We start from the raw sequence: 17190 nt of genomic DNA on the forward strand, positions 1-17190 counted from the left end.
AAAATCAAAGAATAAAAAGAAGAAAATGAAGTTCAAAATATGATGAGTATATTATCAAAATGCATTGATTTTTATTTATAAAGCTTTCATTGTAAATAATATCAAACTATATATGCAGCAAAAAAGTGATTTGGTGACATCACTCAAGTTTGAGAACTGAGAACTTCAGTTTCCTCCAATCAATACAATATTGTTCATTCTGTTATACAATGCTACTGACAATGTAAAACTAACCTATGCAATACCTATTCACTTTATAGTTACAAAAAAGAAATACTTTTTGGTAATTACCTTTCTAGAAACAAGTAACATTTTGTTTTCCTTGTATTTGTATCTAGTTCTCTTACCTGCTGTGCAGAATTCTATAATTTCACTCCATTCAGATACAACATAATCACCATCAACTTGTTTTGAGGCAGTCTGCACTGCTACGGTATATTCAGTTCTTGGGCTCAGAAACCAGTGTCCACGGACAGTCATTGGCAAGGGAACAGCTTTTGCCACCAATTTTGTTGGAACATCCTAAAAAGGAAAAAAGGAAGAATAGGAACAAAAAATAAGGGAAGGAAGGAAAGGGATAAAAAGGAAGGAAATAAGAAAGGTGGGAGGGAGGGAAGGGCATTCAAGTGTAATAACTTTAGTCACTTATAAACAACAGAGAGAAGAGAAACTTAAATTCCTAGCTAACAAAAGAATTTACATATTTAAAAATACTTTACACAAAGGTGAAATTCTCTGTGGTATATTCATATATGTACACAGGAAAGTTTGGTCAGATTAATTTCACCCTTTTCCTATCCCTCTTCCCATTCCCTCAAACTCCTTCCTTTACTCCACTGATCTATCTTCTGTTTTCAAGGAAACCCCTCAGTCACCTTTTTATTTTTTCCCCCCTTATTTTGGTCTAGCTTCCACATATGAGAAAAAACACTTCACCCTTGACTTTCTGCCTCTGAGTTATTTCACTTAGCATGATATTCTCCAGTTCTAACCTTTACCAGTATATGACATTAATTCATTCTCTTGGACTAAGTAGAATTCCATTGTGTGTGTGTGTGTGTGTGTGTGTGTGTGTGTATAAAATAATGTGTGTATATACATTCACACTATGTGTGTGTGTATAAAGACATACATACACACACACACATAGTGTGTATGTGTATACACACATTATTTTTTTCTTTATCCATTCATCTGTTGGCTGACTCCTAGGTGGTTCCATAATGTGTGAACTGTGCTGCTACAAACACTGAAATGATGTAATGTCCATATCATCATAGTATACTGATTTCAGTTCTTTTGGATAAATATCAAAGAGTATAATATTTAGGTCATATGGTATTTGCATTCATTTAACAATAAGCAGAGCACTTCAATTTCTTCCAAAATATATTAGAGGTACAGGGTTTTTAAATCACATACAATTTTTATTCTTCCCAATGCTAAGTATATCATATGTCATTAATAGAATATTATTCTTCTTTTAAAGTGTCCTCATACTTAGAAAGCATTTAAGATAAATAAGTACTTGTTAGATTTTTACCTTGTGTTTAAATTTATTAGAGTTCTTGTTCTCTTTCTTGTTGAGGTCAATGAAATAGTGTGTAATTCGGTCTTTGGATTTTGAATCCATTTCCCATGAAATCTTGAATGAGTCACATGTGATATTGCTTATTTTGATGTTATGTGGTACAGGAAGCTCTTCCATCTCTGCTATGCCACTGTCTTGTGATTTGTTACCTGCCAAAAAAAAAAAATGCATAGAATCCAATTAGTGGATTTTTCTAGCTATGAAATCTGTAGCAATGTACATATTTCTGAAAATAATTCTCTAATTACTAAATCTGGGATTTCATTTTGTTCATGAAATAATTTGAATGATAATGATCATAAAGGATGTTTTCAAGGTTGTATTATGAATAAAAAGCAGAAATGACTTAATTCTCATCATGTCTACAATTTCAATTTAGTTGCTCAATTTCTGCTTCATAGAGTAAAAACAAAAATGATGATTCATCTTTATAATATATGAAACATTATTCTTAAATGATTAGGTTTCTTCTGAAAAGTCCCAAGAGACCATTTCCCTACATGATCAATTCTGCTCTCAAGTAGTATTGGGTGTTTCAGCTAGATGATTTCATAGAGATGTTGATAATGAAGGGTTCCAGTCAAATAAATGAAATATTTTTATAAAACTGTATGAAGTAGCAATAACAAACTATACAAATTGTTCCTCCTTTTCATTGTGGAGATATTATATAAAAATAGCATGTAATTTGTTCTACTATATAACAAATAATATTGAAGACTATTCACTTACAACTTACTGTGTGTCAAGGATTACTCTAGGAATCTTTTCCCTGTGGTATCCTGATAAATTTATTTTTGGGTGCTGAAACAATAGATAGGTTCAAAAGAAAACACTAAAAGATGATTGCCATGTTCACTGATATCACTAAAATCTTGAAGAACTGATCCAACATCTGGAAATTGTAGACTTTAAAGATTGTCTCTGTACTTAAAGAAATTATCACCACTTTGGCGGACAGTACAGAGCAGGACAAGACTGATGACAGGACAAAAAAAGAAAATTCAGATTCGCCAAGTTTATTTCATGTATAAGAAGACATTCTGGAATCAAATTCTACTCCATTTCTTCCCACATTCTCTTTCCCCAAGCCAATATAATATTCCCAAAGGGGAAAAAAAGAATTGATAATAATATAAAAATATGGTAGGTCATATATCAATTAGCTAATAATTTGTTCTTTAACAGGACAAAATATCAAACTTTAATTAACAATAATTAAAAGTAACAACAATGAAAAAAAAAGTAACTTTACGGCAATACCTTCCTCTTCCAGATAAAATTGTTCTCCCTCCTCCAACTTCCTTGAAAATCACTGGTATAAAACGTTAGACAATTCCCAACTGTATTAAATATTTGAGCCACACTGTCTCATCTCAAATTTTACTATGATCAAAGGAAACTGATGGCAGTAGGAAACTGATTGCAGTTGAAAACTAATTTCAAAGCAACCTAAGTTCTTCATTTCTTAAACAATAGTTGAAAAATTCCTTTCTTCTCTTAAAAACTTCTCTCAAACTTTAAGTTTCTCCAAATTCCCTCTTCAGGAAACTGTTAGAAACTCCCCTTTCATTTTCCTCCCCATCTGGTCTCACAGATAACCCAAATTTGCTTCTGGCTTAAAGCTTTTCAAAAATCAAAGGAATAGAAAAAAATCCAACTGGAATCCTTTTGTTAGAGCTAGAAAAGTTAAAGGCAATAAAATAACACTGAAAACATTAGTAATTTTTGTCTTATTTTGAAAATCTCACATTTCAACCTATTACTCTAACTGAAGTTATCTTTAAAACATCAGTAACATTAATGAAAAACTTTCTAGACTCAAATAGTAGAAATTTCTGTGTCTCATCTGTATTATACTACAGCCATATAATTTCACAACTCTGTGAAAAAATAATTAAAATTGTTATTTAGGATCATATGGAGAAAAAATAAAGCTCTTCCATTTGATCAATTTTAACTTAAAACTTCAGTATATAACTCTATCAAAGATATTATATATTTTTCCATTTAAATTTCCATCATCATCTTAGTTAACTTAACAATTGATATGCATTCAATAGAATGTTTTGTTTTATATATTTTTCCTATAAATGTTAAGATTTGAGAAAAGTTATTCTCTTTATTAAAATGTAGAAATCTTTGCTCAAATAATATTATCCCATTGGGGGCAATATAAAGATTTTGTTATATCAACAATCTTCATCTTTCAGCCACTTATGATAGTCCCAATTCTTAACAAAACCATTAGATTAAATACCTGCATTGCAGCTTTCTTACTTAGGTAGAGGAAGTAAAAATTTAAGTAAATTCTGTGAGTTCACATGTAACTTCCTTCTTCCCCATACTCTGTGAATCAATTTTTAACTGATAGATTTTGACATGAGGGACAGAAAACAATGATTCTGTCTATAAAATCTAATAAAACAGCAGTTAGCTAACATCACACTAATATTTTTAAAAAGCCAGTAATATCTTAGTTCTATCAATCAAATATACTTCCAAATGCAGTTCTGTATCTGTATCCCTAGTAAGATTTCATCTTAAGGGTAATTCTAAATACATTTCTCTACTTTACATTCTAAATTATTCTAATATTTGTAACTATACTTCTGATTAGTGATGTTGAATACAGAACAATGGTTTGATATACTTCTGTCTAACCAAACATGAACTTTTCTTTCTAAGCATTTCATAAGTAACTTTTTTTGAAAGCTTATTACTTTTATTTTTAAAAGTAGGGCTGGGGTTGTGGCTTAATGGTAGAGTGCTTGTGTGAGGCACTGGATTCGGAATCTCAGCACCACATATAAATAAATAAGTAAAATAGAGGCCCATTAACTATTTTAAAAAGTTTAAATAAAATCAACTTGGGGCAAATCTGGGGCACTGTCAGTCCAAAACAGAGTCAGAAATTGACAGTTTATCAAAATAATTTTATGTAGTATATAGTGTTTCGGATAGATTGTACTGAGATAAATAGATACTTTGGCAGTAATTAGGCAAACAAATTGAATAATTTGGGGTAAAATAAATGCATGGGCAAACAAAGAACATACATTATGAATAGGAGAATCTTTTGAAAATAATACCATCACCTCACTGGTACAAAGTTTACTCTGAAAATTTGATGGTTCTGGAAATATTTGTATTGATTGTTGAATGATGTGAAAGTCACACAAGATTTTTACTTGTGAAGTCTAAGGTTGATCTAGGTGTGATTAGAAAGAGAAGAGACAGAGTGCAATCCTCTTGTAAAGTTTCAGTAATCTGAATTTGAGTCACAATGTGGAATGGAAGAGTTCCTTTTACATGTTTCATTTACAGAAAGAATTGTCCTTGGGGGAAGGCATGATGTATGTTCATGACAAACTTCAACTGTTTTCAAATACCTCAGGACACCAGTAACACATCTGCTAAATTTTTACTTTTGGGGAGCAGTGTTGAATATCCCATTGAGTTAAAAATGTTTCCTTTGGGGGCTGGGGCTATAGCTCAGTGGTAGAGCACTTGCCTCACATATGCAAGGCACTGGGTTTGATCCTCAGCACCACATAGAAATAAAGTTTTAAAAAAGCTTCCTTTTTAACCTTAAATTATTAAAAAAATCTTTGAAATTCCCAATCCTTTTTGACTTTTTCTCAAAATGTTTGATAATTTGAATTTCTATAAAACTTCAGCATTCTTCTCATTATAAGCCAGCCTTCTGTTTGTTTAATACCTATATCTGTTACAATTTACAACCTAGTAGACATAAATTCAAAAACATGGAGAAATTTGTTATGAGGGGTCAGGTGATAACTTTTTCTTTTTTACTTAAAAAAATTCTTCTAATTAGTTATACATGATAGAAGAATGCATCCAATGCAGCCAACTGCATCTTGGGACACCACCGCCACCCCCATAACCACCTCAACACAGTAGGCTCGTAAGTAGTTTTAACAGCAGCAAATATGAAAATGCAAGATAAAAAATGCTGTGAAATTACACTAATAATATTTTATATATAGCTCTTTACTCACTGAACTTAAATCACCTTAAAAAATGATGATCAGATGAAAAAATAGATGTGTTAAGATACAATTCACATACCATACATTCATTCATTTAAAGCACACAATTCAGTGGCCTTTAGTAGATTCAGAGGTATGCATCCACTCCATAATCAACTATAGAAAAAATTTTACCCCCCCAAGAAACTCTATATACCTTAGTCATTATCTCTATCCATATACATATGCCCCTTTCTCTCAGCCTTAAGCAACCACTGCTTTATCACTTGTCTTCACTTGTACATTTCATATGAATAATATAATACCATATGTGCTCCTTTGTGACGGGCCTGTTACATCATCCCTGTTACATCATGTCTCATTTGTTTTCATTGCTAAATATATTCCACTATATGGATATGCCACCTGCTATTTATCTATTATCAGTTGATGTACATCGAGTTTTTCCACATTTGTGCTGCTATAAATAAGGCTGCTATGTGTACATGTATTTCAACTCTCATAGGTATATAACCTAGGAATGGAATTGCTGCATCATATGGATAATTCTATGTTTAACTTACTGAGGAAATGACAAAACTGTTTTCCAAAACTGCTGCACCATTTGACATTCCCTCTAGCATAGTATATAAGGGTTCTTACCAACACATATAATCTATTGTTTTTATTACAGTCATCCTTTGCCCTTCCACTTTCTGACATGAGGATATACTGCTCATCTCCTCTACAGGAATTGAAGATACCATCTTGAAGCAGAAACTAGTTCTTAATGTACACTGAGGCTACTAGTGCCTTGTTTCTGAACTTTACTGCTTTGAAAACTGTGAGAAATTAATTTTTATTATATAAATTACTCAGCCCCAAGTATTTTTATTATTTCAGCACAAGTGGCCTAAGACAATCTGTTATACTATGGTTATTTGTTACTCAATTTACCTTACAGATAGCAAACTGAAGTCCTTCAAGATGGTTTCTATGTCCTTTAGGCATCGCCCCACAATTATTCAAGCCCTTTTCACTTTCTTTCTTTAACAAGGTGTTCTAGCTTATTTTGTACTTCTCTGCTGAAATCAACCATTTCTCTAGGAATTAAGAGTCATTTTAGAAGAGATGGCAGTCATTGCTTCCAGGGCCTCTCAATAGCTAGAAGAGCTAGAAAATACATGCATATGTATATTTCTGTACTTAAATAGAATCCAACTGCAGATATTTAATTACATTCTTCCCCTTATGACATCTATAATTATTTTCAACAAAATGAAAACTGGTTCAAGTGATTCATAATATATTTACTTATTTGTTTGACAAAGAACGTACTGATTTCTGACTTGCCATTTCACTTTACTATGTACTAACTATAACTGGTTCAATACCACTTACAATCATTTTTGTCTTTAGTCTGAGGATAAATAAACAAATTACTGTTTTCAAAAACTTGGAAAACCTTAAAAATAGTTTTTAACCTAAAAAAATTAGTAAATAATATGAATTTTGAAGGGTTGAGATAGTTTTTCTGCTTTCTATTACTTCTAAATTTATCATTAGATGGGCAGGTTGATATGTATAAATTAAATCAGTCAACAAAGAAGTGGTGGTTATTCACTTTTTCCATATTTTAGAAAATTTCATACCAAAAATAAAATATAATACAAGATTTACTCTTAAGTGTAATTATTATTCTTTAAAAATTCATTTAAATGAAAAATAAGCATTTAAAATTAAGGGATAATTAAACATAAGTTATTTTAATAACTTCCTTTACAGAGATACAGTCTGCTGAGGGAAAAATACCTTTCATTTCCTTAAAATAACTTTAAAATATTGCAGTACTTAAAAATTCTTTTATTAATGCATTATAATCATATGTAATATTCATATATGCACATAACAATTTGCTCCATTTTATTCCCTAGTCTCTCCTCCTCCCTCAGATCCCTTTCCTCTACTCTTGTTTCCTCTTGAATTCACTTTTAATTTTGGTGCATTATACAGAGAAGTGGGATTCACCATGGTGTATTCCTACATAATACTGCAGTACTTTTAAATTAATGAAAGAAAACTTCAGACAGTAATAAAATTCAAATTAGTAACCACAAAGAAACTATTCTCTACAACTCTCTAAATTAAAAATACTCTTAGTAAGTAGCAATGAGTATTATTGGAGCGTTTAGGAAAAAATACAAAGAATAAAAAAATCACTTATAAACTCTATACTAATAACATTTTATGCATACTATTTTATAAATGTTTTTATATGTGATAATATATTGCGAACATTTTTACATGACAAGTATTTCTAATGTTGGTATATTCTATCTAATCAATCAATCACAAAACAGGACATTTATTCTATGTAAATTTTTGATAAATATGATTATTTATCTTTGGGTCAATCCCAAGAAGTGCAATTGTGGACAATTATTAATAACAATGTGTATTTTCAACCACAGTTTTATAATACCCAGTTTTTTCCCCTTTAGTCTATATTTTGTTACTTAAAGTATCCATATGTTCTAATTGGCAAAAAAGTTGAACTCTTATTTCATCTTAAAAGAGCAAAAAAGCACTGAACCTAAACCTTGCACCTTCATAAAAGTTAGCTCAAACTGAAGAAAAACTGAAAACATAAAACTTTAGAAGAAAAAAAAAAGCCAAAAAATCACTGAGAACTGGGATTACTAAGATTAGACAAAAAGTTCTTGAACTTAAACCAAAAGCATGAAAATGCATGATCTATAAAAGGAAAACTATTCAGATCATCTCTAACCTTGTTCTATTTGTTTTTGCCTACTTGAAGAACTTGACTACTGTTTCATAATTTCTTTTCATATGTTTAAAATTGTATTTTATTTATTTTGATAACATAGTATGAAATACATGTATTTTGTTTATTTTTATACCATACTATGGAAACATAATGCATAGATACATGACAGTTACAGCTTCACGACAGTTATAACTTCCCTGAGGATGACAGCTTTCTTCAATTAAAAAATGACTATTTTAGAATACTCAGTAAATGTAATAATACATGGACTGCACTTGAGAATACTTTCATATTCTGCTTTATTTCAATTTACATGTAGTGAAACATATTTGTTAATTTTCCACTTTATTTTTTAAAAATCTTTTGGGGCAATGTTTTTAGGTACAACTTTTGTATTTAGGCAATTTAAATAATTTTGCCAATTATTAGAATTGTTTTCTTCTTGACAATGAGAGCTTATGTATAATAAATTCTTATTTGTTGTTCCTTAGTTTCTTTTACTATACAGAATGTATTTTCTCTCAAATATCTTTTCCCTAGTAATTTCAAAGATATAAATCACATTACATATTCTACTAGAAGTTATTTTTCTTCAGTAAAGATGAAACAAATATCTATTGAACTTTCATATGTAGAAGAAATTGACATATTTTTACTTTTGATTTTCTAATAGTGTAAGATTTTAGATTCAAAATACTTTAAATTTTTATAAAAATAATTTCTTCCCATGAAAAATAATTTATAATATTTTCATTCCATTTCGTAACCTTATTTACACCAATTCTTTGAACTCCATTACTTAAATAATTTTGCTACTTTGTACAAGTACTTTTAACATTACCTTTCCAATCTTTAGTTTGGTTGAAGGACATTTTCAAATCACTTTTTTTTCAAGATCAGTATTTTATAAATATTTGTGTTTCTGAAAGTGTTTTCGTCTTTGTATTTGATTACAACATGGCAAAAATGTTATACCTAGAGAATTCTGCATTTAACCAAGTTGTTATTCAAGTACAAAGACATTCTTTTATTATCACATTGTTCCCTGGCATTGAAGATTGTTGTGAAGTTTGGGACAAACATGATTTTTTCTTCACTTTAACCTGTTTCATCCCCCTGTTTTTTACTAGGTTATTTTTAGCATTCTTACAATTCAAGGAGGTGTCTGACTTCTCCAAAAATCTATATACAATCTTTCACACCTAATCATAGACAAATTTTCCTTGCCATACTTCATGGTAGTAGGTATCCCCTCCATACCAGATTTGGTACAGTCAGTAACTTGGTACAGTCAAGGAGTCAGCCCCTCCACCTCTGCTACACATACACACCAACACATCAGCCATGCTCACAAGCATACTTGCATTCCAATTCCAGGTACCTCTTTTTCTTATCAGGCACCTCTACCAAGACTTTGTTATGGGGGATGGGGAACCCAAGGCAGGAGGCATTTTTCTCCACTGCTCCTTGGATATAATGGGATATAATCACCACCACCATGCCCATTTCTTGCCTAGGGTGGCTGTGTGTAAAGAAATGGAACACTGGAGAGCTGAGCCTTTTTTGCTGCTTGACTATACATACTGTCCAAGTAAATTAGTAAAGGTTTTGCTTGGTATTTTGATTTGGCTCTAAATCTTAATTGATCCCTTTGATAGGGGACAGATAGCTGCAACATGAGATTAAGGGAACAATTCTATAAAATGGGCCCACTCTGCTGAACCCCACATGCTTTCTTTTCCAAGAAGCAATTTACTTGCAGCCTTGCCTGGCTTAAGTGAACAGGTTATATCACATTCCTCAGCAAACTACCTGTTTTTGGCAAGAGAAATGCAGGTCCAAAATAATGTCCGATGAAAGGAGCCCAAGTTACCCTGAAGGGAGAAGCTTTTGTGACCATTTTCACAGACCAGATCCTGAAATTCAGGGAGATAAGGATAATTCTTCATAACCACAGGAGGAATCTTTAAGAATTTATGGCTATAAATTCCATTAGAATTCCTCAGCATGGGCCAAAGTGACCTAGAGTTGGATGGCATTGGGGACTTAAAAGTTTGATGTCATCTTGCTGTCAATCTAAAGTCAAGAGGTGGACCTGGGTGAGACTCTCTGGAAACTTCTCTGGAATCCCCAATAAAACTGGAGTGCAGGAGAGGGATGTTATACCTCTCCTCTCTGAGAGGAGTGTCCCCTTTCTCTTTTCCTATCCCTTCAATAAACTCATGCCTGTTACTGTGACATGTTTAAAATCTTTCTGACTTGATCACAAGAAATGGGGTTTGATGGGAAGAGTGATCTTTGCGCTGCCTGAGTTTCCCAGAAGGCTGGAGTTCTGTAACACTTTTAGGATCTGATTACACAATAATTTTTCTGCTCAATTTATTCTTATCTCTTCCTTCCTGAGTCCATAAGTATCAGTATATTGAATGTTTGTCCTCCATATATATCATCTTCTATTTTCATCTGTCTTTTCCTTTATATTCTGAGAGAAAAAATTTCAAGTGTTTCCCCATATCTCTGATCATTTTTTCCTTCAGTGTGGTTTCCACTCTTTGCTATGAATGGAATTTGAAAATTTGTATAGCATTAATAATTATCTTATATTCTTTCTCATTCCAAATTACATCTTTTTATATATAAGTTCATTATTTAATCTTTCATGTTTTGGTTCATTAAACCCAATATTGAATTTTACTGAAAACACAAATCAGAATTTAAAAATTTACAGTTTTATTATAAAAAACTCTAAAAAATGTATCATTCTTCCATCTCTCATTAATAATATTCCTTCAGCCATTTCTTTGTAGAAGCTTTTCATAGATTTCATTTTGCTTTTTCTGTATTCAGGCTTGAGAAACAAGTCTTTCTTCAGGTCTAGCATACAACTGATAGATACTATTTAAATCCCATTTCTTATAAGAGGATGATTTTAAAGTTTTCTTATATCTTAATTTGAAGGTGGTAGTTATATAAGTTTATTTTTTCTGGTTAAGAAATTTTTGTGTCTGAGAAACAAAAAAAATAGTGTTATGGATAATCTCAACAAAGAAACCTCATTCAGTTTTTTTCTCTTGGTCATTCTATTAGGCACCTGTTTTCTTCTGCTAGTAATCTATCTGGTCTAAGTTCCTCCTTCAGTACAATATGTAGTCAAGTTTGGATTCTTCGATTTCTGACTTCTACAGCAGAGTAGTCTACAAAGAGATTAGCTTCCTTACCCACCAGGTGGTAGCAGAGTTCTGATTATTGTGGTCCCTAGAACACCTACTTTTCAGTAACTACTGATCTGGTAGTAACAAAGGGAATTCTAAGTAAAGTTACTATCTAGCCATCCTCTCTCCACCAAGTCAGAGAGTACTACTATAAGAATTCTTCCAAGAATTTCTCTACTATTTTCCCTATAATAACAAATGGTTTTCTGAGGAGGAAGGGGCAAGTTTTTACATACTTCTTAAACAATAGGATTCTATGAGTAAATTCCATAACATTTCTCAGTAAATACAATGTGGGTGAAAATAAAACTTTCATTGTTAAGAAAAGTTTTTCTCTATTTTCATTTTTGCCAAGATCTTGTGAAGGTGGTAGTTTGATACTCATGTTCATCTTACCTGAAGGTTTTCTAAGTTTCATTTTATGAATACTAAGTTTTTATATAACTTTCTTTTCATCCTTTTTTTTTAATTTGAAAAATTTCTGGTAGTATTTGCCAAGTTATTCTTACGCAGCTAATTATATTATTGAACAAAAGTAAATAGTAGAGCTATAATTTTTATGTTCAGACATTCTTCTTTCTTCTAGGAAGCAAGGCCTTAGAGGTCTAGACAATATTTCTTAATCTCTTAATTCAACAGACTGGTAATTTTTTAAAAAAATTCTTTTGATTTTATGAAGAGCAAAAAGGAAATCATATGCTCTTATAATCACAATTACAATGTAATTAAATAAATTATATTTTATCCTAAAATATGGAAAAATCTCAGAATAAAAGTCCTATAAAAATCAAGTAAATTTAACTATATGAAGATCTCACTAAAATTTCAGTATCTGTCTCATTTAGCAGAAGCCAAATGTAAACTTCTCCATGGTTCAACACTAGTTTCAAGAACTGATATTTATAAACTGTCTTATATAATTTAATTCTCCTCTCTACATATAAATAAAGTAGAGCTCAGGAAGACTAAAAAAATGACTGGAGTCAAAGAATGAGTAATTAAAAGAAATAATGTAAATCTATGCCTTTTTTTCCTTTAAGTCCATGAACTTTTTCATTACAGTTTAATTTTGTGTTGGGTTTCTATTTTGAATACTGTTAGAAAGGATGCTGGTAGTAAAAATCAATTAAATTAACAATTTGGGCATTTTAGGTATATTATATAAAGCATAAAATATTAGACCTTAATATCCTTGTAGTCTAACTGAACAGCTCAATAGTAATTTATATTCAAAGTGTATAATTTCAAAAGGTACTGTTTATTTATTTATTTTTTTATTGGTTGTTCAAAACATTACAAAGCTCTTGACATATCATATTTCAAAAGGTACTGTTTTTAACTCATTAATTCATGAAGTCTAGAATTAATTAAATGAGTTTGTAATAAAAATGTTAGTCTAGACCTTTTCTGATTTTCAATCTTATTACTCATACAGAGGACATTTGGAAAAGTATGGAGATGATTTGAACATCACAAACTTAGAAAGGTGCCACTGACATCTAGTAACTATGAATTATCTTCATAGGGTCAATGAATATAAGATGAGGTAATGTTAGCCAAAGGCAATTTTTAATCTACTGTATCCTTTGGTCTAATTAATATATAACTTTCCATTTTTCCTTTTTTTCTTTTCTTGGTACTAGGGATTGAACCACAGGGTACTTTGCAACAGAACTATATTCCCAGTTATTTTTAATTTTTGTTTTGAAGCAGGGTTTCCATAACCTGTTGAGGGACTTGCTAAATTCAGGAGGCTGGCCTTGAATTTGTGATCCTACTGTCTCATCCTCCAGAGTCCATGAGATTTTAGGTATGGTATACCCACCATACCCAGTTTATGTAAAACCTTTCTGATTCCCTTCAGAATTTCAGTACTGCCAGAAATATTTAATGTTTTTTTCTTTGAAAAAGAAAAAATAATTGCTGAAATTAGTATTCATGTATTTTTAGTAAATCCTCCTTTAGGAGGCTATCATTTTCTAATTTTGATGTGTTACTTGAATATAAACAATCTCGGCATTAGAGCAGATTATGCTAAGTGAAGCTAGCCAATCCCTAAAAAGCAAATGCCAAATGTCTTCTTTGATATAAAGAGAGCAACTAAGAACAGAGCAGGGAGGAAGAGCAGGAGGAAAAGACTAACATTAAACAGAGACATGAGGTGGGAGGGAAAAGGAGAGAAAAGGGAAATTGCATGGAAATGGAAGGAGACCCTCATTGTTACACAAAATTACATATAAGAGGTTGTGAGGGGAATGGGGAAAAAAACAAGGAGAGAAATGAATTGTAGTAGATGGGGTAGAGAGAGAAGATGGGAGGGGAGGGGAGGGGGGATAATAGAGGATAGGAAAGGTAGCAGAATACAGTAGTCACTAATATGGCATCATGTAAAAATATGGATGTGTAACCAATGCGATTCTGCAATCTGTAATTGGGGTAAAAATGGGAGTTCATAATCCACTTGAATCTAATATATGAAATGTGATATGTCAAGAGCTTTGTAATGTTTTGAACAACCAATAAAAATTAAAAAAATATATATAAATAAACAATCTCTAAATTTAATCTCATGCTTCTTTCTCATACTCGCTTCCCTTTTATTTTCTTTTAACTAAATTGTGCTGCAGATCACATAACATTTCCTGTCTTTAAGGTCTCATTTAATCTAGTGCTTGGTGCATTCTATCTTTTATTTTTATGCAACACATCACTTTTTATTGCCTCTTTTCTATAAACATAATGTAATTCAGCCCCTCTTTCTGAATTATGTTTCTCTTACATTTATGTTTATAATACTTTCTAATTATCCACACATTTTCCCCACAGTGATTTCACATTCAAATCAGTAATACAGATTTTTTAAAAGCATATTTTCCCCATAACTATAGTTTCCAAATGGCATTTCACCTCAATTTTGGATCTCAAAATCTCTATTTTGTGATTATCATTCTAGGATTTATTTTAAATACAGATAGCACTACTTTTTTATTATAAAAATTGCCATTCATTTTCAGTGAAGTTTTATGAATTGCTATTTGGTTCTTCACCAAGGATACAAACTACATCTATTGAAACAGCTATGAGGTTCATAAAACCTCCTGATACCAATACTGTCTCATAGCTTCTCAGTACTCCAAGTGTTTGTTAGGAGTTCCAAAAGGAGGACATGGAAATTCATCTGTCACAATATTAGGAAAATAGCTCCATAGAGAATAATTTGATATTTATATATTGAAGAAAATATTTCTTTTCTACAAAGATACCCTATGTGGTCAAAGCAGGTAAATATGATCATCCTCAGTCTCAGAAGGCCATTACACCAGTGGTCTGAAGTAGTTAATTTATAATGCTCATGGATTTTGGTGTTTGTGGAGTTTTATGAGAAACCAATAAAACATGTACATCTTTGTAGTGCTGACCCTTCACATATAGCACTGGATTCTTAATTCACAAAAGGAAAAAAAATTGTCTTCAATGACATAAGAAAGTGTAAGATAAATGTTTCAACACTCCTATTTATAAGCTTAGCCATATTCTATGTTAAATTCCAAGTTAAATTGTCTAATCAGTTTTAAAATGCATGTGATCTATACCCTTAAAATTGAACTGAAGCACTTTGTTTTGACCACTTTGAAGTCAACTCCTGTGAGATCAATTCAAATTCAGAGAAAAATACATATTTGAAGTAAAATTATTGCATAAACCTACCTTAGAAAAAAAGGTATCTTGTCCACTACTGATATCAACTCAAAGTTCTTCTTTCACTTTCATTAATCTTTCTTTGCTCAGTGTATTTAGTCATATTAAAAAATTACCACCTATAAGCAAATTCACTTAATTGACATATATGTTGGTACTTCTATGTTGTAACTAATGAGCATCAATTATCAAGTCTAAAATTTCTTCCTGCAAAAGAGTGGTCATTATATACGTAAAAATGAAAATAAGTTCTTAACTTTATTCATATGTCTAATTAGCATAATTCTGTGATTTATAAAAGCAATTATGGATACAACAATTTGGGGTATTAAATAAACCAGTTGTATAAAATTTTACATATATAAAAGTAATTAGAGAGCCTCATTTGAATTTCTTTTTTCCTACCTGGGCAACTAAATATACTTTTACTGTAGAAAACATTGCAAGGGGGTACTGGGAATTAAATCCAGGAGCACTTAACCCCTGAGCCACATCACCATCCCTTTTTTTTTTTTTTTTTTTTGAGACAGGGCCTCACTAACTTGCTTAGGGCCTTGTTAAATTGCTGAGGCTGGCCTCAAACTTGTGATTCTCTTGCCTCAGTCTCTCAAGTGGCTGGGTTTATAGGCATGTATCACCACACCCAGCTTATAGTAGAAAACTTACTGATGGGTATTTCGTTTTTACAAACAACATTACAGAACATAAATATCAAACTATAAAGAATAACTTCCATGTGCAAGATACCAAACTACTAACACTAATTTATTCATATTTCTTTGACCTGCCACTTTTCATCATTTATTTTACATAGTACTTCCTCTTTTTTTAAGAATACATGCAGAAAACAGTCTAAATATGATGAATGGACATCAAAATGACTCTCAAAATATGCAGAATATTATTTTTATGCATGTGGTCAACACTGGCTTATTTCAGAAGCTATCACTATCACTATCTATATATATCACTATATATATCTCCCTCAAAAGAATAAATTTCGCATAAAAAATTGGTAGTGCTACATTGTAATAAGATGAATCTTATGATGAGATTAATGAAGCTTAATTTTCTGGGTCTCTCATTTGCATGGTCCATTTCTATAGCCCAACAAAATTACATAATTTTTAATTAAATGTATTTTTCTTCTAAAGAGGGTCCCCCCAAGTTATATAAAGTTGAGGTGACACATTTTTTGAATAAATATGATTCTAGTCATATTTTTAATTTATTCTATAAAATTAACTTCGTCTTACCTACTACTGACAACTGTGTCTGTACCGGTATATGGGGTACAAATTCTTCACCACTCTATTCTTCTATATTGTATGAGCTTTGGAATAGGGCTTTAGGATCAAAAATCTCTTTAAAAGTTTAGAGAGATTACTGAAATTATTTGTACTCAAGGGATTCACCTCAAAAAATGGGAGAATGATTTGTACTACACCATTAGAAGTAAATTTACCAGGAAGCTAATGAAGCTAAATGTTAAGAGACCCTCACTTGCACTTGCTCCTGTAATGTAAATAATTTACAATGTTTTGTCAACTAGGGCTTTACACTGTTTTTCTCAATTAGGACACCTCAAGTTGCATAAATGTAGGCACAACAAAACCTGGATTCATCCATACATTTAAGAAGAAATAAATTCGCAAGCCTAACATGTTCAAAAACAAGAACTGCTAGTTAATCAAAACTCCTTAGCTAAGGAACTTGATGACTCAGAGAATTGACACTGACACAGTCAAGTCTGATTTCAATAAGACATAGTAAATAAAAAAAAAATTATTTTCACTCAGAAAGTAATAATGAGTGAAAAAGAGTATAAAATTTTATCTTAGTCTAAAGTTTGCAATGGCAGCATACTTGAATCCTTGGATATAAAAGAAAAAATGTTTCTTCTAATAA

The 17190-nt window shown here is 31.3% G+C and overlaps 1 protein-coding gene across 1 annotated transcript in view; it reads right to left on the bottom strand.

Moving 5' to 3' along the window:
* Positions 1-17190, bottom strand: part of Phyhipl (phytanoyl-CoA 2-hydroxylase interacting protein like) — a 56724-nt gene that overhangs the window by 16188 nt on the left and 23346 nt on the right. The window contains exons 2-3 of the mRNA XM_005334321.4: positions 1544-1740; positions 348-522 (exon numbers count right to left, since the gene is read on the bottom strand). Coding sequence (XP_005334378.1) covers positions 348-522; positions 1544-1740 — 372 coding nt within the window. The remainder of the gene's footprint in view (positions 1-347; positions 523-1543; positions 1741-17190) is intronic.

This window comes from Ictidomys tridecemlineatus, chromosome 1, assembly GCF_052094955.1.
Source record: "Ictidomys tridecemlineatus isolate mIctTri1 chromosome 1, mIctTri1.hap1, whole genome shotgun sequence".
In the NCBI taxonomy this organism is placed as follows: domain Eukaryota; kingdom Metazoa; phylum Chordata; class Mammalia; order Rodentia; family Sciuridae; genus Ictidomys; species Ictidomys tridecemlineatus.